The 27,684-nt window shown below is 42.1% G+C and overlaps 2 protein-coding genes across 6 annotated transcripts in view; one reads left to right on the top strand and one right to left on the bottom strand.

Annotated features, from left to right (window-relative positions):
• On the bottom strand, window positions 1–27,607 carry MANSC1 (MANSC domain containing 1). 5 transcript variants are annotated; one of them, XM_047741766.1, is made up of 6 exons: window positions 18,527–18,834; window positions 18,245–18,421; window positions 17,854–18,082; window positions 11,731–12,053; window positions 8,132–8,272; window positions 1–1,436 (listed from the first exon to the last, which is right to left on the bottom strand). In XM_047741766.1, exons 4-6 carry the CDS (start codon window positions 11,951–11,953, stop codon window positions 466–468), a joined length of 1,335 nt encoding a protein of 444 aa, XP_047597722.1. In that variant the 5' UTR covers window positions 11,954–12,053; window positions 17,854–18,082; window positions 18,245–18,421; window positions 18,527–18,834; the 3' UTR covers window positions 1–465. The 5 variants fall into 5 exon arrangements, with proteins under 5 accessions (XP_047597722.1, XP_047597723.1, XP_047597724.1 ...); XM_047741767.1 differs by lacking the exon at window positions 18,245–18,421; XM_047741768.1 differs by lacking the exons at window positions 17,854–18,082; window positions 18,245–18,421; window positions 18,527–18,834 and adding an exon at window positions 27,498–27,607.
• BORCS5 (BLOC-1 related complex subunit 5) overlaps window positions 27,571–27,684 on the top strand; it is a 101,985-nt gene continuing 101,871 nt past the window's right edge. The window contains exon 1 of the mRNA XM_047741789.1: window positions 27,571–27,678. Within this exon, the coding sequence (XP_047597745.1) occupies window position 27,678 (1 nt within the window). The 5' untranslated portion in view covers window positions 27,571–27,677. The remainder of the gene's footprint in view (window positions 27,679–27,684) is intronic.

Genomic DNA, 27,684 nt, shown 5'->3' with positions numbered 1-27,684 from the left:
TTACTGAGTAACAAAAGATTTATTCAAATATTTAATTGGAAGGAAATACATCTGGAATAACTTTTATTGGACTTCATATAAAAAGGAAAGTAAATCCATTAGAATTAATATCATAGACAGTTGGCTTTATCTGGAACCAGAAATGTTAATGAACTGGAGCCCAAAAGTCCTAACCACTTTTCCTTGCAAAAAGCCAGTCATTTTTTAATTTATATGCCAATTACACTTTATTACTTTAGGTTGAGCTTTGTTTTCAGCAAATATTTTAGAGCTAAGTCACTCAAATTACCTAATTAGTTTCCTTTCTCCTCTTGTCTTCAAACACCAAGCAAAAAGAAAGTTGTAGAGGGCATCTACCTTCTTCATGGTGCTTCAGAAATCCTGCTACGACCAGTGAGTCAGCAGGGAGTCACTGGGTTGGGGCTACTAGTAACTATGTGAATTAAGAGACATCTAGTTTCCTTCTTAGATGTCAACATAGATCCCATTGATCAAATAATCCAGTCTCGAATAACGTCTCCTGCGGAGGGATTCTGAGAACATTCTACCCAAAAGGACAAGGCCTATGGCTAGGAACAGAACCCCAAAGAGCAGGGTTCCGATGAGGAGCCATTTTTCAAATGGAAGGCCATGTTGACTTTCTGGAACACTGTTCAGGGAGGAACCACCGGGTCTGGCCTTCTCATTTTCCTGGGAAGCAGTTTTATTTGGAGCAGAAGAAACCACATCTGACAAAAGCAGCATAGCTGCAGACGAATCCACTGTTGACAAAGAAAGTGTAATGGGGTTACTCTGGGCATCCTCTGTGTTTGAAGTGAAGCTGGAAGTTTCTCGAAAGGGCACCATTTCTGCGGGGCTTTTCCAGTCTATGGGCGCCTCAGAGATGGCATTTGAAACGGCTGCTGTAGTTATGCTAGCTTTGGGTATAACCACAGCATGGGTCAAAATGGTAGACAAGAGGGTTGTGGGGGGCTGCGACTTGCCCGGGGCTAGGGCTGGAGCTGAGGTGGCCATCTCTGGTTCAGAAGTCACAGAAGGTATCACAGGAGCATTGGTGGTGGGGGGCAATGCAGGCTTTGCGGGGGAAGAGGTGATACGCTGAGAAGCAACGGTCATCATCGTAGGGAGCGTTGTCACAGGTAGGAGACGAGCTATTTTTTGCTCTGAGGAAAACTGTGAACTCTGTGAATGGCCTTTTTCTTTATAAACAGGGAACGGTGTACTTGCTTGACCGATCTTGAATAGTTTCTCTGAGTGATCTGAGGATCCAAACTTCTGAGAAAATGCATCTCTCCGGAAGCTATCGGTGGGCTTTGAATACCCTGTCACAGGAGTGGGGGTGGAAGTGATTCCCTGTGAAGACTGGCCATGGATAAAAGAATCTTCTTGGGTTAACTCTGGGCTTGGTGAGTTTGTTCTGGCCGAAGTTGGAAAATCTGAAAAATGTAAAGAAAATAAAAGGAGACTTAAATATTTCCATGCTAAGGCAGGTTAAAAAAAGACAAACATATCAGCTTGTTCAGTAAATCCCCAAACTGTTGAAACTTGACATTTCGTAGAAACTTGCGCAAAATGGAAAAATACAAATTGCTAAATCCGAATCTGGTGACACTGCCTCTCTACCAGATGCTGTGGTTTATTTCTAGAGCGATGGGACAGAGGAGAAATGTGTGGAGGAGGACCAGGCAAATTAGGGAAGAGGTGGGAGGAACAGAACAAAGGAGCTAAGAGGAGCTCGGGAGGTTTAGGAAAGTGGGGACACATGGGGGGCTGAGGCCAGGGAAGAGAGCTGGGCCAGGGTGACACCGCAGGAACTGGCAGAGAGAAGGCTCCCTGGGATACCAGCAATCACCAAGGAGAGACTTCACAGCAAGGGCGGCCCACAGATAAGAACAGTAATAGAGTCCTGGGGCAAAGAGGAGCAGAGGCAGAACCCGGGACATTTGCCTGACACAGGGAGGATTCCTGTGGGCCGGGAGGGATGGTCTGGTCTCCTCCCAGGGCAGAGAGGCCAAGGCAGCAGCAGAAGGCTGATGACATTTTCCAATAAAAAAAAAAAAATTAGGTTTTGGCACCACACTCGGGGGAGGAAGGTGATCTGGGAGATTTAATTTTGACTCTCAGAGATTAACATTTCAGAGCCAATGTCTTAAATCGGAGGACAACGGAACCAATATTTGAAATTACGATGGCCACAGTGCTGCGAAAAAGAGCAGAAAATCACACAGTTCTGAGGGCTGCTGGGGAGGAATCAGCCTCACAACCTCCTCAGGGGTAAGAGAAATTTTAGAACTGTGCTCTTAGTCTCACAAGCCATTCACACGGCTCAACCTGGAAAGGCTTTTTGGAGCCACTGGGGCAGGGGAATGATCATTTGAATTTCTCTGTGTCACTCTGCTACTTGGCCGGTCATTTCACTTAGATTTGAACTGCAGCAAACACAAGGAAGGAAGAAAAGGAATTTCTTAGCATTCATAATTTCATTCTTCCCTGTTCGCTTTCCCCTTTTCTTCTTCAATTCCTCCCAATGCTGGTTTCTGAACCAGACCCCACTCTCCTCTCTGCTAACAACCAGATCCAGAGGCGACTTGAGATTTATAATATCTTTGACTGGTCTGTAAGCTTCACACTCCAAAGAGGTCCTTCAAAACTGTCACTTGCCTTCAATACTGGGTGTCTCAGTTGGTTCAGCGGCTGACTTTTGACTTTGGCTCAGGTTATGATCTCAGGGTCGTGAGATAGAGCCCAACATCAGGCTCTGTGTGGAGACTGCCTGAGATTCTCTTTCGCTCTCCCTTTGCCCCTCCCCCTGCCTGCCCACATAAGCATAAATAAATAAAATCTTAAAAAAGAACTGTCACTTGTCCATCTAGGACAGGGGTCAGCAAATTATGACCCGAGGGCCAAATATGGCTTGCCATTTTTCTTTGTATGGCTTATGAGCTAAGATCTACATTTTTAAACACTTGACAAAAATCAAACAGGATACTATTTTGTGACACATGACAATTACATAAAATTCAAAACTCAGTGTCGCAAATAAAGTTTTATTGGCATGTAACGGTGCTCATTAGTTTATACATTGGCTGTGGGTACTTCATACTACAAAGACAGAGGTGAGTAACAACAGATTGTATATGGCCCATAAATCCTAAAACACTGGCCTGGGAAGCCTACAGTATTTATCCTTTTGCCCTCAAAAGACGACGTTTGTGGACACCTGCTCTAGGTTATAGTACTTTACTCCAAAATAGAATTTGGAGGATTGAAATGCCTCTTTCCTCAGACAACGCTGAAGGAAAGAGTTTCTGCTGCAGGATATACCACATTGACAGACACAACAACACCATGAGAGAAACTGCATCTATATTTTTAGGTAGTATCAGATATTTTTTAAAAAAGAACAGGACTCAACGTTCATTTCTTTTTAATTTTTTAAAAAGATTTTACTTATTTATTTATTTGAGAGAAAGAGAGAGCACAAGCAGAGGGAGCAGCATAGGGAGAGGGAGAAGCAGATAGCAGGAAGCCCAACGTGGGGTTCGATCCCATGGTCACGACCTAAGCCAAAGGCAGAGGCTTAACTGACTGAGCCACCCAGGCGCCCCAACATATCTCATTTTAAAGTTCCAAAAAAAGACTAGTTAACTCAATGCTCTGTGATATGTAGGAACTCAGAACTTAAACAAAGCCATTGACAAAAAAATGACCAAAACAGTTGCTTTCTTTCTCAAGAGTGCAAGCCCATAAAGAAAGCAGGGCTAGGGCTAGTCCCATTTCTTGATAAGATTCATCTATTGGCAAAGATCCTAGAACCACCCAGAGATCCTCAACACCTGCTCCGTTTACCTCACCCACTGATGTTTGCCATCAGGGTGTAGTGCTTTTTCTCACTCATGCAGAGATGAGCCAGAGGCGACTGAGAAACAGCCCTGAGCCCTCAATCCCTCTTCTGAGTTTCACTCTCAAGGGACTTTACGAACTAAAAAACTTAGGAACTGACTACTCCTTGGAAACCAGCTGAGCAAACAAACTCCCAATTTATTCTCTCTCTGAATTCCCCCCTTCTAGTCCTTGGTAAATGGGACATACCACGAAGCTGAAAGAAAATTGAATAATGCCAAGTTGCGATGGTTTTATAGAATGAACAGAGTACGCTGTCATCTTTCAAACTTTTGGTCTTTAAATATTAGCCAATCAATTATAGGAAATGGAGTTCATCAGGAAACAAACCACCAAACAGCTATCTACTTAATTTCACTCTAAACAGGAAGCAGATAGTTTATTTTTACAGGGAATCTTATTCCATCAACATGGGCAGATTCATAAATAGAATTACAAGCTTAATGTGTAAACATCCTGTAGATTAAAAAGTCAACGACACTCTAATGTCCAAGGTTGGTGCCACTTTGCTCTGAGGTATCAATCAACTTGCTCTGGGCTGGTGTTCGCCCCCTGGTGGCTTCCACAGGCACTGTTTGATTCTAATTCCAATTTATTACCTTCATACTCTCCCTGAAAAGGTTTATACTCATGCCAAGTTCCCTTTTCTCCCATTTCCACTGGAGAGAATCTTTACCACACACTCCCTTTTACCATGCATTACAAAAGCAACAATATTACAGAATATTATGAAAATTATAAAACAAATTCAACTACAATTTTTGTCATTATGTCCCAACGACTATTAACATTTCTGTATATCTTCAAGTTAAATTTTTTTTCATGTTTTTATCTGAAATTGTGTTTATTTACATACCTTAAACTTATTTTTTTTTAATTTTACTTATTTATTTGACAAAGAGAGAACACAAGCAGGGGGAACAGTAGAGGGAGAGGGAGAAGCAGGCTCCCCACTAAATAGGAAGCCCGGCATGGGCTTGATCCCAGGATGCTGGGATCATGACCTGAGCCGAAGGCAGATGCTTAACCGACTGAGCCACACAGGCATCCCCTTCAAACTTATTTTTTAATATCTGCCATCACATTCTTTCAAGTAGATCCGTCATATTTTACACCCAACAATTCTCTGGCAATTGGATATGTATGTTGCTTCTATTTTTCACTCTTTAATTATATAATAAACAGCTTCAATCAATAACTGGGAGCCTGCTTTCCTCTCTCTCTCTCTCTCTGCCTACTTGTGATGTCTGTCTGTCAAATAAATGAAGTCTTTAAAAAAAAAAAAACCCGCTGTGCTTTAATGACAAAATAGAAGACAGACATAGGGAAACACACAGATAATGGAAGAAGGAACAGAATGAAGAGGTAGTGAGAAGGGATAAGAGAGGCAGAACATTATGGTCCAGCTTCCATATGATGGGAGTTCCAGAAGGAGAAGAACAAATGTTCCAATTAGTGTCTTGAGCCCCGACCTCTTTGAAAAATAAGACTGGGATATCCATCTCTGGCTTAATACCACTCCTGATTGTCTAATGCAATGGTCCAGGTGACCAAAAGGAACAGCAAGAAGTATCACCACCACCCCATAAGCCCTAGCTTTTTAGCCAAGGATATATATATATGTACACACACACACACACACACACACACATATATAGGCACAAAGTGAGGGAACCATACACATCAGGGACAGCCACTCTGGGAAGGGGGCAGGACAAGACACTGTCCATGTAAAGGAAGGTCTTGAGTGTTTTGACAAACCTCATTTGTTCTATGCCTTATGTTTTTAAAGATCATGATTTTACATTGTACATTATTTCATGTTACTGTACATACAATGTACCACTTTAACTCTTTGTAAGAATACAGCTCAGTGACACTGAGTATATTCACTTTGTCTGCAATTGTCACCCTCACCCATCTCCAGAACTTTCTTCATCTTGCAAAACTGAAACTTTGTACCTTGTGCAAGTTTTCTTATACTTGGGTTTATATCATTAGTTAGGAAGAATTCACAAAAATAATTTGTGCTTTACATTCCTGCTTAAAGGAATGTTTGATACATCTGGCTCATTATCCAAAACTCAGACACAGGCTCACCCAGGGGACATGGCAGAGTCTGTGCCCAGGCCCCCCTGGTAGTTCATTCCTCAAAGTACCTCACACATAATATAGTCAAGAGAGAACCTTTGAGGGGCGCCTGGGTGGCTCAGTGGGTTAAGCCTCTGCCTTCAGCTCAGCCTGCCTCCACCTCTCTCTCTCTGCCTGCCTCTCTGCCTACTTGTGATCTCTGTCTGTCAAATAAATAAATAAAATCTTTAAAAAAAAAAAAGATAGAGAGAGAGAGAGAACCTTTGAGGGGGTTCCTGGGTGGCCCAGTCATTTAAGCAACTGACTCTTGATTTTGGTTCAGGTCATGCTCTCAGGGTCCTGAAATCGAGTCCCATGTTGGGCTCCACACTCAGAACAGAGTCTGCTTGTCTCTCTTCCTCTGCTCCTCCTCTTGTTTTCTCTCTCTCTCTCTCTCAAATAAATAAATAAATTTTTAAAAGAGAGAGAGAAAACCCTTGTTTACACTCCCCCTCCCAACCCTAAAACCAGTGTCCTCAAACCTTCCCCAGCTCAGTAGATGGTGCCAACATCCATGTAGACAGTCAAGCTAAGACTCAACTCTCATGCTTCTCTCTTTCCCATCGTCACCCCCCAACCCACACCATCAGCAAGTCCTGTCAGCTCTACCTCTGAAATGGGCACATATTTACTTCTCTTTATGTCCTCTGTCACCTCTCTGATCCACAGTGCCATGGTCTTTCACTTGGATCTTGTCTGCCCCTTCCACCCTGTCTTCCCACTCCCCCTCTTGCTGCTTGTCCATCCCCAGTAGAACAGTCCCAGTGAGCTTGGAGATACCACCTTGAAAACATCACCCCTACATTCCTGTTCAAAATTTCCCAATGGCTTCCTGTTGCAGACCTAAAATAAGAACTTCCTCCCCTGGCTTCCAAAGCTTTATGTGATCTCCCTGCTTTTCAGACTTCTTGCATATCTCTCTTTGTATGGTTCACTATGAGTCAGCCAGCTGGGACTGAAGTGTTTGTTCTTCAAACACTCCAAAACTATTCTGCCTTAGGATACTGGAATGGGCCACTTCCTCTGCCTGAAGTTCTTCCCAGATCTCACATCTGACTTCGTCCTGTTCAGATCTCAGTGGAGGGGTTACAGATGGGGTTCACAGATGCTTCCTCTGATCACCTAATCAAGACCGTCCACTCAGTGATCATCTATTACATTGTCTTTGCTCACCCGCATAGCACTTGTGACTCTATTTTTCTTGATTGCTTATTTATGATGGTTCTTGTCTCTCTCCTAAAATATAAGTGCTCAAGGTAAGGACCTTGTTTTTCCTCTTTAGTGTTATATTTTTGTGTCCTTAGAGTGGAATAAATGTTTGGCACCCGGATGATGCTAAGCAACATTTGTTGTTCATTGAGTAGATGAACAAATAGAATATTATTTATAGCCAAGGGTGTCATAACAAAAACTTTTTCTAAAACTTAAATCAAAGGAAACTTGATACTGAAAGCATCTCGTCCTGAAAAACTAACAAGCCAAAATCTCACCAAGACATATCTGAATAATTCTATTATTTGTAGTTGTTTATTTTCTATATTCTAAATAATATGTTTAATATGGAGACCATATTTCCAATGCCTTGTACAGAATTTGGCCCATGGTGGCTGCTCAGTAAATACTTCTTGAATGAACTTCCCTCCAGGTCTGGATAATAAAATCCAGTGTGTTGGATTTCAGCCATTGTTATTATGAAATGATCGGAACTTAAAGACAAACATACTGGAATTTTGCACTCACATAGGTCTTAATTAACTCTTTGAAAACAGTCTCTCTGGGCCCTGGAGACCTTATTCCAGTGTTGTTTACATTGTTCTCAAGAGGTGTTTCAAAACGCTGTCATGAAAGGTCTGTGTGCCCTTTATCTCAGGAAGGTAAAAACAAAAGCTACACAACACAAAATATTATCATTTGGAGATCTTTCATCGGAAAAAAGATGTTTGATTTAATAAACTGAACTTTAAATCATGAGAATTTTCCAGTGTGCCTATTTACGACCACTTTTGGCAGTTTCACTTAGACTCTTGTAGAAAATCTTTCACATGAACCATCCTTAAATAATTCCGATCACCAAGAGAGAGAACAATGTTATTCTTACCTCTAATTATCCTGTAACTCATAAGTCCCTTTGCTGGTTTCAGCGGACAAGCTTCCTCACTGGGACAGAAAAAAAGGTAGCAGTTGGGTTGCCTAGTTGTTTTTCGAGTGTCGAAGATCATCAAGTTACATGCTTTGTCTCCTGCAATGAAAGGCTTCCTAAGCATTATACTGAAACAGGATATTTTAAAGAGCAGGCAATGATTTATTCTGCAACCCAACACAAACACCTTCGTTCACAGTGTTCACTTGCTGGCTGACCGCTGACTCATTTCCTCTTCCTTAGTTACATAAAGCAATTTGTAAAGACCTTGGGTTTAAACATCAGAATTAAGGTAATTCTGGCGAAACCAATTTTAAATAGTATGTTTAATTCTTTTTTTTAAAAAATAGTACATTTAATTCTTTAGATAAGACTTCCATTTGCTAAAATATCCATTGAAACATCCACAGAAATACTGACTTCCCAATCTTTACACAACCCACAACTGAGTTGGAACTTAAGAAATGGATCTAACCTAATGATTTCTTGTATCTCTTGTATCCCGAAGGCAAACACCTATCTCAGACACCTCTGAAGCCCTGAGTCCGGCTTTCTTGGGTAGAATCACTAAAGTCAGCATCAATCTCTCATGCCTCCTTCCACAAAGAATCTGAGTAGCATATGAAATACAGAGTCTATTTTTTTTTTACTTTTATCAGTATCATTCTTCTTTTGATTTTTTTTTCTTTACATTTCTACTCTTCCTTATTTCTGCTTTTCTATTTTCCTTCCTTTCCAGCTTTTCACTCTTAGCTTTTATTTCTGGCTTCTTTTTCTCTTCTTCTGCCCAATAGAAGTTATTCTTTCTATTCATCATGGCCTAGAGTTGGCTTTGGCCTCAATCTAGTACAGTCTCACTTCTTGGCCTATGACCCCTGAGGGATCAGTATACCCTTGGTCAGGATGAAGGTTAAGAGGCATGTAGGCTAATTATTAAAAATGCATGCTCTTTCTCATCATATGCACACATGCATATGCACACACATAACCATGTGTTAACTAACCTTGTTCTGGTAATCATTTTGAAATACATACATGCATCAAATCATCACACTCTATATCTTTAGTTGACACAATGTCACATGCCCAATATATCTCAGTAAAGCTGGGGAAAGAAACCCTGCGTAACCTAGCCATCAGCACCACATCTTCAAATCAGACAATGGTTAGGATCAACCTTGACTTCCACATTTGGAAATAAGACTCAGTGAGCTTCTGTGGGGGTCTGATCATGTCCACTCTCCATTACCCAGGCAATAAGGGATATACTTTAGCTTTTTCTTTCTCAGCAATGGGATAATTCTGTAATATCATTTTTGGGGGGCCACATAGATAAAGGGGAAGGTCCATAAGCCCCCCAAGTTATATGCAAAATCTTATGTCCTTTGTCCTTATGAGCATTTTTCTAGAGTCTGTGGCTACCAGCAAATTGTCAAAGTGCTTTTTTGAATCCTAAGCAGCTAAAGACCATTGCTCAATAAATGAGGAAAAAGTCTGAAATCCGTTAAATGCGACCCACAATTACCTCTGCTTACAGTAAAGCAGTAACAGTAAATTTGCTTGTACAATAAGGCAGCAAACCCCCATTTCTTTCTAAATACCCCCTATGGAACTGAAAAACAACACAAGGTTTCCTGTGTTCCGGCAGACACCCACAGGCCATTCAGTCCTGTTTGCAGATGATTTTCTATTTCATATAAGTGTTGATAGCATGTAAAGAAAAACTGGAAATTTAAATTAAATCTCTGTATTTTCCATAAATTGGTCTATAAAGCATGTTCAAAGGCACACTGCCGAGTTTAAGAAGACCACTGAAGGGTTTTTTTTTTTGTCCTCCTGACATCAAATATGTGGTATTGTTTCCACACTAATTCTCCAATTCTCTGACACCAACTCAGTGTCTTATAATTCAATTCAATTCTTACACTAACTACCTGGAGTTACCATCAGACTCCATAGGTTTAAGGGTTCAGTCCCATAAGACTGTCCTCACTTAGATGCCAGTAAAAAATATCCGGTCCTTTGGCGGGGGGTGGGCAGGGGTGGGGGGTGCGTGGGTGGCTCAGTTGGTTAAGGGTCTGACTTAGGCTCAGGTCACAACCTTGGAGTCCTAGGATTGAGCTCTATGTGGGCTTCCCACTCAGCGAGGAATCTGTTTCTCCCTCTTCTTCTGTCCCTCCGCTGGCTTGTGCATGCTCCCTCTCTCTAATAATAATAATAATAAAAAGTATCAGGTCCAAGGTTACTCACGCTTCTGCCCCGTGTGGCTATAAATTCAGGTTCTCACCACATGCGACCTCGGAGTTGATAATTTGTTAGAACTACTCACAGAACTCAGGAAAAAGCTACACTTACTATGACATTTTATCAAAAAGACAGAAATGAACAGCTAGATGAAGGGTATAAAGGGCAAGGTCCAGAAGGGTCCGGACTGCAGGAGCTTCTGTCCCAGGAGGCTGGAGGGCACCACCCTTCCAGACACATGGATGTGTTTGCCAACTTGGAAGCTGCCTAAAACTACGGTTTCAGGATTTTTATGGAGATTTCAACATGTGGGTTCATTGGTGACTGAATTCAATCTCCAGCCTCTCTTTTTTTACTTGGAGCGGGGCATGGGGCTGAAAGTTCCAAACTTCTAAACAAGGCTTTGTCTCTCTGGTGACCGATACCCATCCTGAAGCTATCTAGGGAACCACTAAGAGTCACCTCATTAGTACAAACTCAGGTGTGGTCGAAAGGGGCTTAGAATGAAGAACAAAAGAAGCTCCTCTTCAGGAAATTGTGAGGTTTTTAGGAGCTCTGTGCCAGGAACCAAGAACAAAGATTATATGGATATATTTCTTTCTGTACCACACCCATTATAGAAAGAAAAGAAACTAAAGACATAACAGAAAACACATGGTTTGGTTGGCTAGTAAGCGAGGTTAAGAACCATCAGTCCAGTGTCCACTAGCTCTTCTAGGGTCCTTGATGGCGAGACCTCGTCCATCTTTTTCATTGTTTTGTCTCCAACACCTAGGAAGACACTTGGAGCTCAATAAATTGCATGTGGTTTTTGTTGTTGTTGTTTGTTCATTTATTTTTCATTTAGGGAGTTCAAACAGGATCATAAATACCTGAGAAATGATTACTGTTTCCCGGTTTCTTTTTCAAGTCATCGGTCTGACACTTGAAATATGCAAATGTATGGTTCAAACCTATGGGCCTCAGTTTCCTTCTGTGTCATGTGAAGCTGTTAGATCAAACAGCTTCCCATGTCCCTTAAGGATTTTTGTTTCTAAGACATTGGAAACATCTTAGATACCTATGACAACATAACACCAGTGGTTTTCAGCCTTTTTTCTAACCAAACACCTGGGTGATAGACACACACACTCATCAGAAACTTTGCCTCAGCTTAGGGGAAGGGAGGACACGCTTGTGGAACATTCTCCTAGTGATTTTGTTACATTTCTCCCCCACTGAAAATCACTAGTATAATCTATGTAGCCACGTCAATCAGCTGCCTGTGTCACTAAACACTTGGAACAAAGAGCCGTCAAGAGACTGTTACTTACCTGTTATGTTTTTTGTTGAACAGCAAGAATTAATGCAGTCTTCCTGAGTTAACGTATGTATGGGTTCATTGCCTCTAATTCCCTTAGAAAGAGATGACTGGATGTCAATGACAACATCTTCTAGACTCTTGGTAGGGCAGTTCTGACTGGTGGACAGCCTTAGTGTCAGGAAACAAATTATTACACAAGTGTAAGTCAAGCTCCATTCGTCCCTAAAGAACATTTTAAATTTCAGTTTAGTCTTAGTCTTCAAAAGTCAAGGACAATTCTTCCTCTGGTCTGAGTTTGCTTCAAGAAGATTGTACAGATCATGGAATTTCTCTCTAGAACAAAAATAGAACATCAGCAATGAGTTTTGTTTCTTTTAATAAGTCTAGCGAAGATACAGTTCATTTCCTTCTAGTCAATGTAAACAATTCTGGATGTATAAAACAGAAATAAACAAGCATTTTTTTTATTTTTTATTTTTAATAGATCAAGATAATCTTTCATTAAAAACCTCGAAGACAAACCATGAGAGACTGTGGACTCTGAGAAACAAACTGAGGGTTTTGGAGGGGAGGAGGGTGGGGCATTAGGTGAGCCTGGTGGTGGGTATTAAAGAGGGCATGTACTGCATGGAATAATGGTTGTGGTGCATAAACAATGAATCTTGGAACACTAAAAACAAATTAAACTAAATTAAATTTTTAAGAAAACTTGGTAAAGAGGGGCACTTGGGTGGCTCAGTTGGTTGATCGTCTAACTCTTGATTTCAGCTCAGGTCATGATCTCAAGGTGATGGGATCAAGCGCTGAGTCAGGCTCAACACTCAGCAGGGAGTCTGCTTGGGGATGTTCTCTCCCTAACCCTCTGCCCCTGCCCCCTGTGCACTCTCTCTCTCTAAAATAAATAAATAATTCTTAGGGGAAAAAAACTTGGTAAAGAATTAATTAGCACAAACACATATACTATCCCATCAATGCTTAAAAGCTGAGCAGTATCTATGATGGAAGAGGTATAAACAGAAGGCCTGCCCCCAAGTTCTAGAATCCTTTCTCTTCTTCCTTCTTCTAACCAGGAGGGGAGAGGACACAAAATTTCTAGTCACAGATAAAGCAGTGATCATACACTTGAGCATGGTTTCTTTCTTGCTAATAACAACTGGCTTTTTTTTTAAATTTTTTAAATTTATTTTCAGTGTAACAGTATTCATTGTTTTTGCACTGCACCCAGTGCTCCATGCAATCCGTGCCCTCTCTAATACCCACCACCTGGTTCCCCCAACCTCCCACCCCCGCCCCTTCAAAAGCCTCAGATAACAACTGGCATTTTTATATCACCTATTGGGTGGTAGGCAAAGTGCTGTGAAATGTAAATATATTGTCCTATTTAATCCTTATTCTAGCTCTGCAAAAGAAGCTATTATCTTCCTCATTTATAAATGAGGAAACTGGGGCTGCCTTTCTTGTTGCTGCCTCTCCTTAGATATCAAATCAGAGACAGGTAACTCTAATAATTTAATTCGAATAGTTAGCTGGTCAGTAGAGGGAACTCATTCATTTCCAGAATACAAATTGCTCACTGAATGGTAGTCTATAGCAGAATTACTGCTCCTTTGGCATGTCTGGGTGCCTCAGTTGGTTAAGGAACCAATTCTTTTTTCCACTCAGGTCTTGATCTCAGAGTTGTGAGACTGAGCCTCATGTCAGGCTCCATGGAGCCTGCTTGGGATTCTCTCTCTCCTTCTCCCTCTTCCCCCCTCTCCTGCTCATACACACACATACCTTCTCTCTCTTCAAAAAAAAAAAAAAAAAAAAGTCCTACTTCTTGAATCTTCTTCTTCTTCCCTTAACCCCCTCCTTCTTTTCTTGCTTCTTTTTTGGTCATGAACCCAAACCCTTCAATAGTCTGCGAAAGCTCAGAAGCTTAGGATCTTTTCTGAGAAACATGTTTTGAAAGGCAAATTAGAAATACATATGATTACAAAGGAAGCCAGTTATAGTAAATATAGTTATTAAAGTAGTTTTTAAGATGTGCCTACAAAACCTTGATGTAGAATAGCAAAAAAATTCCAAATAATCGGAGAAATGTTCCATGTTCATCAACATTAAGATATCCATTCTTCCCAACATGATCTATAGATTCAGTGCAATCCCAATAAAATTCCCAGCAAGTTATTCTGTGGATCTCAACCATTTTAAAGTTTTGATTTAAAAAAAAAAAAAGATTTATTTAGTTATTTGAGAGAGAGAGCACATGTTGGGGGAGTGGGTAGAGGGAGAAGGAGAGAGATAATTGCAAGCAGGCTCCCTGCTGAGCACAGAGCTGGACACAGGGCTCAGTCTCATGACCCTGAGATCATGACCTGAGCTGAAATCAAGAGTCAGACACTTAACCAACTGAGCCACCCAGGAGTGACTTAAAGCTTTGATTTTAAAGTTTACATGAGAATCCAGAAAAGCCCAGAATGGCCGACACAATACTAAAGAACAAAGTTGGAGAACTCAAACTACCTAACTTCAATACTTAGTATAAAGTTATAGTAATCGAGACGGTGTGGTTCTGCCAAAAGAATAAAAAAACAGAACAGAATAATAAGCCCAGAAATAGACCCACACAAATTCAATCAACTGATCTCTAACAGAAGAGCAAAGGCAATTCAATGGAGAAAGGAGAGCCTTCTCAAAAATGGTGCTAGAATAATCCATATGCAAAAAAAAAAAAAAAAATAGACACAAACCTTCCATCATTTATAAAAATCAACTCAAAATGGATCATAGACCTAAATATAAAATGCAAAACTATGAAACTCCTAGAGGGGCACCTGGCTGACTCAGTAGAGTATGTGCCTCTTGATCCTGGGGTTATAAGTTTGAGTCTCGTGTTGAGTGTAGAGATTACTTAAAAATAAGATCTAAAAAAAACCCAAAACCCTCCTAGAATATAACACAGGAGATAATCTTAGTGAACTTAGATTAAGCAATGAGTTTTTAGATACAATACCTAAAGCACAATCCATTAAAGAAAAAAATTGACAGGTTGGATTTCATTAAAATGAAAACATCTGCTCTGCCCAAGACACTAGGATAATAAAAAGATAAGACTCAGACTGGGAGAAATAATTGCAAAACACCTATCTGGTAAAGGACTAGTAGCTAGAATGTACAAGGAACTCTTAAAACTCAGAAAACAACCTGATTAAAAGTGGGCAAAGTATCAAAAACAGACCAAAGGAGATAGATGACAAATAGGCATAAGAAAAGATGCTCAACATCATAGGCATTAGGAAGCTGCAAATTAAAAACAAGAATGAGATACCACTATACAACTATTAGAATGACAAAAATCCAGAAAACCGACAATACCAAATCCTACAAAAATCTACATACAAATGTTTATAGTTAACTTTATACATCTTTGCCCAAAACTGGAAACAACTGAGATGTTCCTTCAATAGGTGAAGGGATAAACAAAATGTGGTATATCCATACAGTAGAATATTATTCAGTAGTAAAAAGAAATGAGCTACCAAGCCATAAAAGGACAGAGAGGAAACATGATTGCGTATCACTAAGTGAAAAAAGTCAGACTGAAATGTATGACTCCTTGTCAACTATATGAAATTCTGGAAAAGGGAGAACTATATCAACAGTAAAAATGTTAGTGGTTGCCAGGCAGAGGCAGGGACGGATGAGGTAGAGCACGGGGGATTTTTAGAATAGTGAGGCTATTCTATATGATACTGTAATGGTTGTTACAGGTCTTTACATTTGTCAAAACCCATATAACCATGCAACACAAAGAGTGATCCCCAATATTGGGGGTAGCTCACTGGCTCAGTTGGGGGAGCATGCAACTCTTGCTCTGGGGGTTGTAATTTTGAGCTCGACATTGGGTGTAGAGATAACTTAAAAATAAAATAAAAGAATTAGAGTGATCTCTAATATAAACAAACAGACATTAGTTTAAAAAATAGTTAAAAAGCAAAACAAACATACATATATTATCCATATACAGTAACAGTACAAGTCCAATACCTTCCTTGCTATTGTGTCCAGCTTTTATAAACAGTCAAATAATAAGTTACATTTATGTTTCTCACCTGTCAATCTCTAAGCTAAGCACTTTACATGTGTCATGTCACTTAATCCTTACAAAAATCCTGATGAGATAGAGTCCCAATCCTTATGAGATAAAAATTTCATTTATATGAAAAATTCATAACATTTATATGAAAAATGAAAAATGCATAACATTTTCAGGGGTGCCTGGATGCCTCAGTTGCTTCAGAGGCTCCCATCAGCTCAGGTCATGATCCCAGGATCCTAGGATTGAGCCCCACATTGGGGAGCCTGTCTCTCCCACTCCCTTCTCCCCCCCAAGATGCTCTCTCTCAAATAAATAAAATCTTTAAAGAAAAAATTAGTTGCACAGCAAAGCAAACAGTTAACAAAACCAAAAGACAATTGACAGAATGGGGGAAGATATTTGCAAACAACATATCAGATAAAGGGCTAGTATCCAAAATCTATAAAGAACTTTGCAAACTCAACACCCAAAGAACAAATAATCCAATCCAGAAATGGGCAGAAGATGTGAGCAGACATTTCTGCAAAGAAGACAACCAGATGGCCAACAGACACATGAAAAAGTGCTCCACATCACTCAGCATCCGGGAAATACAAATCAAAACCACAATGAGATACCACCTCACAGCAGTCAGAATGGCTAAAATTAACAAGTCAGGGAATGACAGATGCTGACGAGGATGCGGAGAAAGGGGAACCCTCCTACACTGTTGGTGGGAATGCAAGCTGGTGCAACCACTCTGGAAAACAGCATGGAGGTTCCACAAAAAGTTGAAAATAGAGCTACCCTACGACCCAGCAATCGCACTACTGTGTATTTATCCTAAAGATACAAATGTAGTGATCTGAAGGGGCCCATGCACCCGAATGGTTATAGCAGCAATGTCCACAATAGCCAAACTATGAAAAGAACCTAGATGCCCATCAACAGATGAATGGATAAAGAAGATGTGGTATATATATATATATGTATTGGAATACTATGCAGCCATCAAAAGAAATGAAATCTTGCCATTTGTGACGACATGGATGGAACGAGAGGGTATTATGCTTAGTGAAATAAGTCAATCAGAGAAGGACAATTATATGATCTCCCTGATATGAGGAAGTTGAGAGTCAAAGTGGGGGGCTTGGGGAGTAGGGAAAGAAAAAATGAAACAAGATGGGATCAGGAGGGAGACAAACCATAAGACTCTTAATCTCACAAAACAAACTGAGGGTTGCTGGGGGGAGGGGGAGAGGGTGGTTGGGTTATGGACATTGGGGAAGGTATGTGCTATTGTGGGTGCTGTGAAGTGTAAACCTTGTGATTCACAGACCTGTACCCCGGGGCTAATAATACATTATATGTTAATAAAAAATTTAAAATTTTTTTAAAAATTTAAAAATTAGTCCCATTTTCAGTCAAAATAGAAACAATTGTGGGATATTTGTGTTTATTAACCTATTGAATAACAAGTGGTATATCTAATAACTGCCATAATATTGAAGATTTTATTTATGTATTTATTTTATATATAGAGAGAGAGACAGAGAGAGAGAGTTGGGGGGAAGAGCAGAGAGAAAGGGACAAGCAGACTCCACACTGAGTTTGGAGCCCCAGTGGGCTTGATCTTAGAACCTTGAGATCATGACCTGAGCTGAAATCGAGAGTCAGAGGCCCGACAGACTGAACCAGCCAGGCGCCCCTAATAACTGCCCTAATTTTAAAGGACTGTTGAATGTCCATGATACTGGAGATCTGGATAATAAGTAATAGGATATGAAAACACCTGGGATTCCTGCTGGTGGCAAATTACAGCTGCCTCTAACTCTACCATGGCTTTTGACTACTTGCCTCTTAGAGGACATGTTACATTTCAGTTAGAGGCTACTAAAATCCTAAATGTTCCCACTGAAGTTCTCAGACTTTTTGAATATTCCCCATGTCTTCTCCAGGTTAAAAATCCTGACACAAGTTATCTTTTTAGTCTGTCATATTTCCCAGATCTCTTTTCTAGCCCTCGAGAAAACCAAACAGAAACGAAAGAGGAAAACCAGGCCAATACTTCACTTTGAATGGATTCTGACGGAATCTCTCCTGGAGCTCTTGCCCAGGAGCCGGAACGATGCGAGGGGATCCGGTAGGAGCTGCGCTTTCTGTAGGCGGCACCTTTTTAACGCCTGGACTGCAACAAGTGCTGAAGAGTTTATCTCGATAACGGTGCTCAACAACTCTTAGGTAACGTAATCCTTCTAATCATTTTTCCTTAGGCCTTAAAGGTCCACAGCCAAGTTGAATTCTATTGAAAGATAGGGGAAAATGGATACAGGTGGGAGCGAGAGGAGGCACCTGTATTTAACGCCTGCTTACTATCGTCACTAAAAAGCACTTGTACACATCTGTGCCAAATACTGGGAATCATTTCCTTCCCCTCCCTTTGAGGAAATGCATGTCCCCTTACTGAGCATTCTTCTGCCTCTCCTGATTGACGACGCGGAGCCAGTGCCATTTATGACAGGTGCTGCTGCGCGAGACTGAAGAGTCCCCTCTGCGGGTCCACAGCCCTACGGTCACTCCCGCCAGCCCTTCCTCGCCCCAGCCCGAGTCTTGGCGCTCCCGGAGAGCTAGAGCAGAGCGCCTGGAAAAGAGGGGGCTCGCTCTCAGCGGTGGCGGTCCGCCTGGAGGGGAAGGCGGCGACGCCGTTACCTGGCAGCTACAGGCCCCTGGGGTCCCTGTGTCCTACCCGGGTGAGGACAGCCCCCCGCGCTGCGGGCAGAGAGCGGCAGGTCGGCGCGGGTCTCGGCGAGGGCGGCAGGGACGCTCCGCAGCTCCTGCCCGGCCGCGGCTTGTGTGCTTAGCTTGTGTGCTTAGCCAGTTCCTGCTTCCGTTACTGCGGCCGAAAGTTGGCCGGGCGAGGGGAGTGGGGAGGGCACAGTCCTGCCCTGCAACCCGGAGCTGCTTCCCGGCCACTCGGAGCGCGGTCCCCCGGGAGCCCCTCCTTGCGGTGGCTCCAGGCACCCGGCGATGCGCTGAGCTCGGGACCGAGGCGGCAGCTGCCCCTCACCCCCTGCCCCGCAGCTGCGTCTTGCGGAGAGGGGGGTGGGGAGCGTGGGCGCGACCCGCGGTGGTGTCCGCAGGTCTGCAGCTGCCCCAGCTCGTTCCGGAGGCCACCGAACGCGCGATCTCACCAGAGGAAAGTCAAACAGGACAAAACGTGTGCACTGCAGGCTGCCTGTCCCCGCTGTGTCCTGGTCTAGTTCCCCTTCCCAGAGCCACCTCTGAGCGCAGTTTCTCCACTTCGGAGTTCGCAGGGCTTTCTGTCTGGGGCCTGATTATGGGAATTGTTTCCATCATTTCAGGCATGGAGGGTCCTCAATTAGAGTTGGCAGTTCTCCAGTTAAATATCCTGCAAGTCAGGCTTCAGCGAAGGCATCCGGGTTCCTCCCGGATTTACTGTTTATAGGTATAGATAACAGTGAAAATAATGGTGCCTGCTATAGTATCCCCTGGCATATAGCATAGTACCTGGTATGTAATAGGTGCTCAATAAATACTTAACTAAAATGTATTTGTTGAGTGAACGAATGGAAGGGAACTGCTAGGGTATAGGTTGTAGAAGTTATGTTTCTAAATCCATGCTCACTCACCGCTACCTCGGTGTAAGTGCAAACAGATGCAACTTTACCAAACACTGTTAATTAACTTGCTGAAGATTCAAACCTTAGACATCTCTACCTGGCCGGTGTGAAGTGTTTGCAAACCTAAAGCACTACGCCATTGTAACTTACTATTCTAGACCTGACACAGCCATTCTGGTTTTAACCAATAACTGTTAGGAGGCATATGTTGAATAAGAATACTTGTGAACATGTGAACAAAGGTCCTTTGTATGAAACAGAACTCTACCAGTTATATCCAGAGGGTGACCTGCTCTTGAATTACAACAATGTTGCAAATACTTGGTTTTAAACCCTTACCATGGGCTCCTGGGTGGCTCAGCTGGTTAGGCTTCTGAGCCTTCTGCTCAGATCATGATCTCAGGGGCCTGGGATCCACCCCTCATCTGACTCCCTGCTCAGCCGGGAGCCTTCTTCTTCCTCTCCCTCTGCTGCTCCCCCTGCTTGTGCTCTCTAGCTCTTTGTCAAATAAATAAAATCTTTAAAAAAAAAAAAAGTTACCAAAGTAAATGTCAGTGATTTCCCATTGGAGTAATTTTCCTATTGCAGCAAAAAACTGATGTAAACAATACATTTTATCTTTGCAGAGGATATACTTGAGGGTGTGGTAGGGAAAGGTCATATTGCTTTGTAGCCCTTCATAGGACAGTCCCTCCTAGTCACTAAGCAGACGTTTTGTTCTCTTAGAAGTTTCAGATTTAGGGTTTTAAGTAATGAACCTGTTACCCTTGTAGTGACATACTGGTTTTTCAGTTATGACCATGAACAGAGGACACTGATGAAAATAATGATTAAAGAAAAATTTTCTACTGGTATGAACTAGGTGTTTAAGCTAGAATTAAATCTCTTTTCATCTCATGGCCTGAAAAGATTCTTGGTTCTCTTCTCTTGATACCTTAGAAGTCCCATTTAGGTGGAGGCAGATTTTTTTAAAACACTCTATTCAGAAAACATGTATTAAACACGTGCAGGGGAAATTAAAGATCCGTAAGACATTGGAGCTACCTCCAAGATACTAATAGTGGGAAGATTTTATTTATTGTGTAAAGAATAAATATAATGATAGAAGATGCTAAGGAGGCTCAAAAGAGGGGTGTATAATCTGGACTTCTGGGAGGAAATGAAAAATTTAACTTTTTTTTTTTAAGACTTTATTTATTTTTAGAGCAGTTTTAGATTCACAGTAAAATTGAGAGGAAGGTTCCCATATACTTCTTGCCGCCATACATGCACAGCCTTTCCCATTAACAATATCCTCCACCAGAGAGGTCCATTTCTTGCAACTGATGACCCTCCACTGACACATCAGAACTACATAAAGTCCACAGTTTACCTTATGTTTGCTTTTAGTGTATTACACTCTATGGATTTGGACAAATGTGTAATGATGTATGTCCACTGCTATAGGATCATACAAAGTATTTTTTTTTAATTTATTCATTAGAGAGAGAGAAACAGAGGGAAATAAAGATAGAGAGAGTGAGCCTCAGCAGCAGGGAGAGGCAGAGCTGAGCTGGGATGCAGGGTTTAGTGCGGCTTGGGCTCGATCCCAGGAGCTGGAGATCATGACCTGAGCTGAAGGCAGACACTTAACCATCTGAGCCACCCACGTTCCACCCCCCCCCCCCCCGCAAAGTATTTTCATTGCCCTAACTGCCCTCTGTGCTCAGCCTATTCATCCCTCCCCCACCACAACCCCTGGCAATCACTGTTCTTTTTATTGCCATAGTTTTACCTTTTCCAGATGTCATGTGGTTGGAATCATACAGTATGTAGCCTTTTCAGATAGGCTTCTTTCACTTAGTAAGATGCATTTAGGTTTCCTCCATGTCTTCTCATGGCTTATTAGCTCTTTTTTTTTTTTTTTTTTTTTAGCTCTGAATAATATTCCATTGTCTGGATGTACTAGTTTGTTTATCCATTCACATACTGAAAGACATCTTGGTTGCTTCCAAGTTTTGGCAATGGTGAATAAAGCTGCTATAAACAACCAGTGTAGGTTTTGTGTGGACTTGAGCTTGGAGCCACAAGTTAACCTTGAAGGCTGAAGTTCAGTTAGCTAGAGGGAGAGAAAAAGGCTGAATATTCCAGACAGAGAAAATGGTGTGAATATTCAGGGAATTTTATCCTGACTGGCATGAAGTTTCCCTGTGTACATAGAGGAATAGAGAGAAAGTCGGGGGTCAGAGCAAGAAGGTTCTCATATGCCAAATTTTGAACTTTATCTTGAAGCAATGGGAAGTTATTGAAGGTTTTTGCAGGGCAGTGGCAGGTCCAGAGACTTTATTAATATTCTAAAAATTGTGTCTGCCAGTCACATGTAGGATGGACTGAAGGAGGTGAAGCCAGAGGCCTTCTGCTTTCCAAGAAATGGGAGAAGTAAGGAGGCCCTGAACAGGGTGTGGAGGTTAGAAAAGAAATTAAGTTAAAAAAAAAAAAAAAGAAATTAAGGAGAGAGGTTCTTCAGACTTGTGACTGGTTGGTTGTGGTAGTAGGGGTAAGCAGATTTAAGGTGTAGGAGTCTAGGTGGCTGGAGGGCCAGGCAATATAGCAAAATGGGGAGAGGAGCTAGTCTGGAATGGAGAGATGCATAATAAGTTTCAGAAAATTTGATTCCTGCTTTCATGACTTATTAGCTTGTGATCAAAAATAAATTCCTAGGGACGCCTGGGTGGCTCAGTTGGTTGGACGACTGCCTTCGGCTCAGGTCATGATCCTGGAGTCCCGGGATCGAGTCCCGCATCGGGCTCCCGGCTCCGCGGGGAGTCCGCTTCTCTCTCTGACCTTCTCCTCGCTCATGCTCTCTCTCACTGTCTCTCTCTCAAATAAATAAATAAAATCTTTAAAAAAAAAAAAAAGAATAAATTCCTAAACCTCCATGTAAAATCAAGAAAGTGTCATCTACTTTATAGGCCTGTCATACAGGGCCAATATTATTGATGAAATTTGGAAGTTTTGGGGTTCGTGAGCGAACAGCCAAGAAAGAATTCTTGAGAACTTTTTGGTGCAAAAAGGTAATTTTATTATAGCACAGGGACAGGGCCCATAGGTGGAAAGAGCTGCACTGGGATTGTAAGGAGTGACTGACTATATATATCTTTTTTTTTTTTTTAAGTTAATGGGGGGGTTAGGGATAGCATAAGTCTCTAAGGAATCTGGGAGCAAAGCCTTCAGGACCTGAGGGTGCTAGCTGCTGTTAAGATAAGGTTACTTTTAGTCTTTAATAAAACATAAATATTAAGGCAGCCGTGGTTTCCTCTGCATGTTTCAGGTATCTATCAGTGGGCTGTAAGGATATTTAAGTTAAGCTACATTTCTCTTGCTTTTGTTTCCCTCATCATTATTAAAGTGCTTTATAAACCCAAAAAGACGGTTCAATAGTATATATAAGTCACATGTTCATGTGGAAATGACTTTAAAGGTGCTATAAGGAATCATTTCCATGTCTTCTACCTCTAAAGCCCCTGCAGCAGAATCCTTAATTATAAATGCCCAATTAATCTTCTCACTACCAGACTGTTAGCTTTCTGAGGATAGGGACTAGGTCTTGTTGGATCATTCATTCCTAGCCTCTAGCAAATATCTGGCACGTTCTAGACTACCAGTAAATGTTGACTCAAGGAATGACATCATTTTGTATTTCTATATCCTTCTCTGATAACAGCTTTACTGAGATATAGTTCACATACCATACAATTCACCTAATTAAATTGTACAATTCAGGGGCACCTGGATGGCTCAGTTGGTTAAGCATCTGCCTTCAGCCATTAGCTCAAGTCATGATCTCAGGGTCCTGGAATGGGGAGCCCCATTCCTACTCAGCAGGGAGTCTGCTTCTCCCTCTCCTTCTGCCCCTCCCCTCTGCTTGTGCTCACACTCTCTCTGATAAATAAAATCTTAAAAAAATAAATTGTACAATTCAGTCATTTTTAATATATTTGCAATGGTTGTACAATCATTACCACAATAAATTTTGAACATTTTTACCACCCCCAGAAAGAAACCCCTATACCCACAACAGTTACTCCCTCTTTCCCCCTCCACACCCCTCCTCCTCAGCTTTAGGCAACCACTAATCTATTTTTGTGTCCTATAGTGCCTCTTCTGGATATTTCATATAAATGGAATCTATAATAGATCATCTTTTGTAATGGGCTCTTTTCCAATAGAATAATGTTTTTAAGGTTTATCCCTGTTGTAGCATGTTTTAGTACATCCTTCCTTGGTGGCAAATAATATTCTATTATATGAATATACCACATTTTATTTATTTTCTCAGTGGGAAAAAAAATGGTGATATAGGAGATCTCAGCCTCCATCCCCATAAAAAGATCAACAATTAGACAGTTATCCACAAACAAAAATAGCTCTGGGAGAGTTCTGGAGCCCACTTAAGAAACATCAGCAATACAGTACAACAACAACAACAAAACCCTTGAGAATAATCACACATGAGGAGGAGGAAGACAGCTTCATTTTGACTGTGTCATCCCATCCTCCAAACCAATACTGCTCAGCATCAAGAGGAAACCTCCCAGCTAGAAGGAACTCTCCTTGCCAGGATAGGGAGAGCAGAGTGGGTGACCAGCTTCCCCACACGTTCAGGAGAGTGCACAAAGGTTCTGCCTCAGTCTCACCCCACTGGCAAAGCTGAGACATATAGACATATAGACACTGCTAGGAACAAGGTCTTCCTTAGTGCCATGCAATGGGAGCAATCATGGTTCACAGTGACCCACTCTGCAGCCAAGCCAAGCAGCTTTTACCCCTAAAGACACCAATAGCAAGCACAATTGCCATGAACCCCTTGCAGATCTTACCAGCTTTTGTCTCATAGGCATTCATATTCACAGACATCAGCCACCTGAGTCCCTCCCTGCTCCCTCCTACCCTCAGCCCAGGCCAGAAACCACAGTGGCAGCCAGCCTAGGCTTCTGCAGCTGTGCAAGTGCAAGACACCAGCCTAGAACTCCATGGCTGATCTCCACTGTGTGTGTGCACTCAGGGCTAGTCCCTCCAGCTGTACACTTACACACCACCTGCCTAATACCTGTAACCAGCCTCCACTGCAGTGTCCATGCCAGAAGGGAGACTGCAACCACAGGAGAGCACAGTGATGGCTAGGGCCTTTGCAGCTGCTTGTGGGCCTGCATCACTGTGCTTACCTGCAGCTGGACCCTCTAGCTGTGCACCTGCTTAGCCATAGCCCTACCCTTGGTCATTGGTCTCCTCTGCCATGTACCTGACAAGATCTAGCAGCCATGCTATAGTGCATGCTGACTGCCAAAGTCCCTGCAGCTGCCAGTGAGCATGGAGTTGACACTGGCCTTGCTGCCTGCTCTGGCTTCCACCACTCCATGTATGTCTGCCGCTGGCCCCCCACAGCCAAGTGCATATCACCACACACTGTCACAGGCCCCTTCAGCTACTAGTCCAAGGTTCCTAGCTGCTGGACTGAAAGGTGCTGCTTGAGGACCCCAACAGCCCTTGTAGACACTGCAGACCCCCTGCAGAGCTCACCACATGGTCTTCAGTGCTGTAGACCCCAGTAGCCTAAGCCAAAGAGACATCATGCTCTCTTCCTTCCTTCCAGAGCTGCCACACACCCCGACACTTGGTGTTGTGTACCACTAGACCCAGGATCATGGGATGCTCTTAGCAAGCCCCCGCCCACAGGTGAAAATCTTCCTCTATCAAAGTTGGCCCATAAAGTTCATAAAGACTGCTTCTTTAGATGTGTAGACACCTATCCAAGGCTGCAGGGATCATGAAGAATCAGAGATACATGACTCTAGCAAAGGAATACAATAAACTTCCAGTCCCAAGAAATGGGGAGCCAGGAACTATCCAACAAAGAATTCAAAATAACTGTTACAAAGATGCTGAGAGCAAGAGAATATGAACAGACAATTTAATAGTATCAGAGCAATAATACAAGAACAAAATGAGAATCTCAACTATGATACAGAAAACAAAACAAACAAAAAAAAAAACAAATCCTGAAGCTGAAAAATACGATTGAATCAAAAATTTTAACACAGAGCTGCAAGAGATTAGTTGACCAAACAGAAGAAGGAGTCAATGAACTAGAAGACAGATCAATTAAAATCACCTAATGAGAGGAGCAAAAAATTAAAAAGAATGAAAAGGAATGAAGAAAGTCCCTATGGTACTTACTGGGCCCCATCAAGAGAAACAATGTACATATCACTGGAGTCACAGAAAGAGAAAAGAGGAAGAAAGGAGAAGAAAGCTTATGTAAAGAAATAATGGCTGAGAACCTCCCAAACCTGGGGAGAAATTCAAATATCCAAGATTTTGAGGCTAATAGGTCAACCCAAAATTTCAATCCAAAACAATCTTTTCCAAGACATGTTATAATTAAAACTGTCTAAAATCAAAGACAAAGATAATTTTTAAAGCAGAAAGAGAAATAAATTTTCTTTCATGTAAGGGAACCCCTATAAGGTGATGAGCAGATTTCTCAGCAAAGACCTCGCAGGCCAGGAGAGAATGGGATGATGTAGGTTCGTTCTCCAGTTGAGAATGTTTACAATGTTCAGTTTAGAATAAAATGTTCATCCAACAGAAAGCATATAAAAACACCATCACATCAGTATGGATTAGGGCATGGAATACAAGATAAATTCACTTTGAGGTGGAAAAGGTGGAACAAGAAACAGAACATGTATTGTACTCCCCTTTTCCCTCCTCTCTTGCCCACCCCCAAAGATGGCAGCCCTGGGAGAGGAGCCAGAGGCTCTCCAAGAAGGAATGGTCCCATCAGCCTGGTGGTTTATGTAAGCCTCAAGACTATAGTCAAACACCACCTCTTAGGAGCCTACATGATCTCTCAGGCAGTATTTGGTTCTTTCTTCATATTCCCACCAAATACAGAATTTACATTCATTTATAATTTTCTCATGGCTTTGCAATGGTGAGTAAAGGAAAGGGCATGAGTTTGAAATCAGACAATCCTAAATCCCATTTCCACCATTGACTACCTGGTGACCATGAGGAAATTACCTGTTTTTGGGCCTCAGGGTTGCTTTGAAGAGTAAATAAGGTAACAAAATGTCTATGATATTACAAAGTAGAAGGGACTTAACCATACAGTTCACTTGGCATTCCTTCTGAGATTATATTTATAAAGAGGACATTTATGTTAGGCCATTTGCTTGAAATTTCATGAGGGAAATAATATAAAATGAGTTACAAAGTTCTGAGAATCCCAGAGACACCCAATTCCTTGGTGGCACTGCATTGCTAGGACTCCACCCTTGATCTGCCCAAACCGGAAGTTTCCATTTTATTTTGCGTATACTCTATCCTCACCTTTGCTGGTTTTGGAATGGCTTGTGGATAATTGTAAAGGTCCCCAGAAAGTTCTCTGGGGCATCCACTTTCCTCTGAGGGCGCACACACACCCTAACATGTGAATCGGCATTTTCTATTTCTTCATTTTCTCTCCCTTCCAGCCCCGTCTATACTTTTTGTATGCGGCCCACTGCCATACTCCTAGGTTCTGGAGCTGAAACAGAAGCTTTGCATGCAGACAGTTGGGGATTCTAGACCTATCTAGCACCTCTTTCTCCTTCTGTAAACAGGGTTTAAAATTCTGCAATATAGGAACCTGGGTGGCTCAGTAGGGTTAAGCCTCTGCCTTAGGCTCAGGTCTCGATCTCAGGGTCCTGGGATGGAGCCCCACATCTGGCTCTCTACTTAGCAGGGAACCTGCTTCCCCCCGTCCCCGCCCCCCTCTCTGCCTACTTGTGATTTCTCTCTCTGTAAATAAATAAATAAAATCTATTTAAAAAATAAAAAATAAGATAAAATTCTGCAATATTTACGAATACTGATTCATTAGGTCGCACACCTGAAGCTAATAAAATGTTAAGTCAACTATATCTCCACAAAACAAAACAACCCCGTCCCCGTCACCCCACCCCCCCGCCGTTTTATAAAGTTCTAACAATAAAGTGCCAACCTATGGGTGATGCTTAAAGGGGACACATCACTAACTAGCAAAGGACTTACTCTTTTGGGCGATTCTGGCTTTGAGACGGTCTGGCCCTTTAATGCTGCTCGCCCTAGTCACCCTACCCGCCCTCCCTCGGGCCGGGGCGTGGCGGGCTCTCCAACCCGGAACTGACGGCCGCGCGCAGCAGGCGCCGCCAATCCGCGTCCCGGAAGGAGCGAGCTTGCGGCGCACGAGCGAGTGAGT

This window comes from Lutra lutra, chromosome 8, assembly GCF_902655055.1.
Source record: "Lutra lutra chromosome 8, mLutLut1.2, whole genome shotgun sequence".
NCBI lineage: Eukaryota > Metazoa > Chordata > Mammalia > Carnivora > Mustelidae > Lutra > Lutra lutra.
Note: the sequence above shows the minus strand (reverse complement) of the source record. Positions and strands in the feature narration are given on the sequence as shown.

Bases quoted from the DNA above. Each gene is read 5' to 3' on its own strand.
- MANSC1 (XM_047741768.1), bottom strand. From the start codon at position 11,953: ATGTTCTTTAGGGACGAATGGAGCTTGACTTACACTTGTGTAATAATT. The intron at 8,273-11,730 runs GTAAGTAACAGT...CTTTCATTGCAG, and splicing joins TTCAACAAAAAACATAACAG to GAGACAAAGCATGTAACTTG. The intron at 1,437-8,131 runs GTAAGAATAACA...TACATTTTTCAG, and splicing joins GAGTTACAGGATAATTAGAG to ATTTTCCAACTTCGGCCAGA.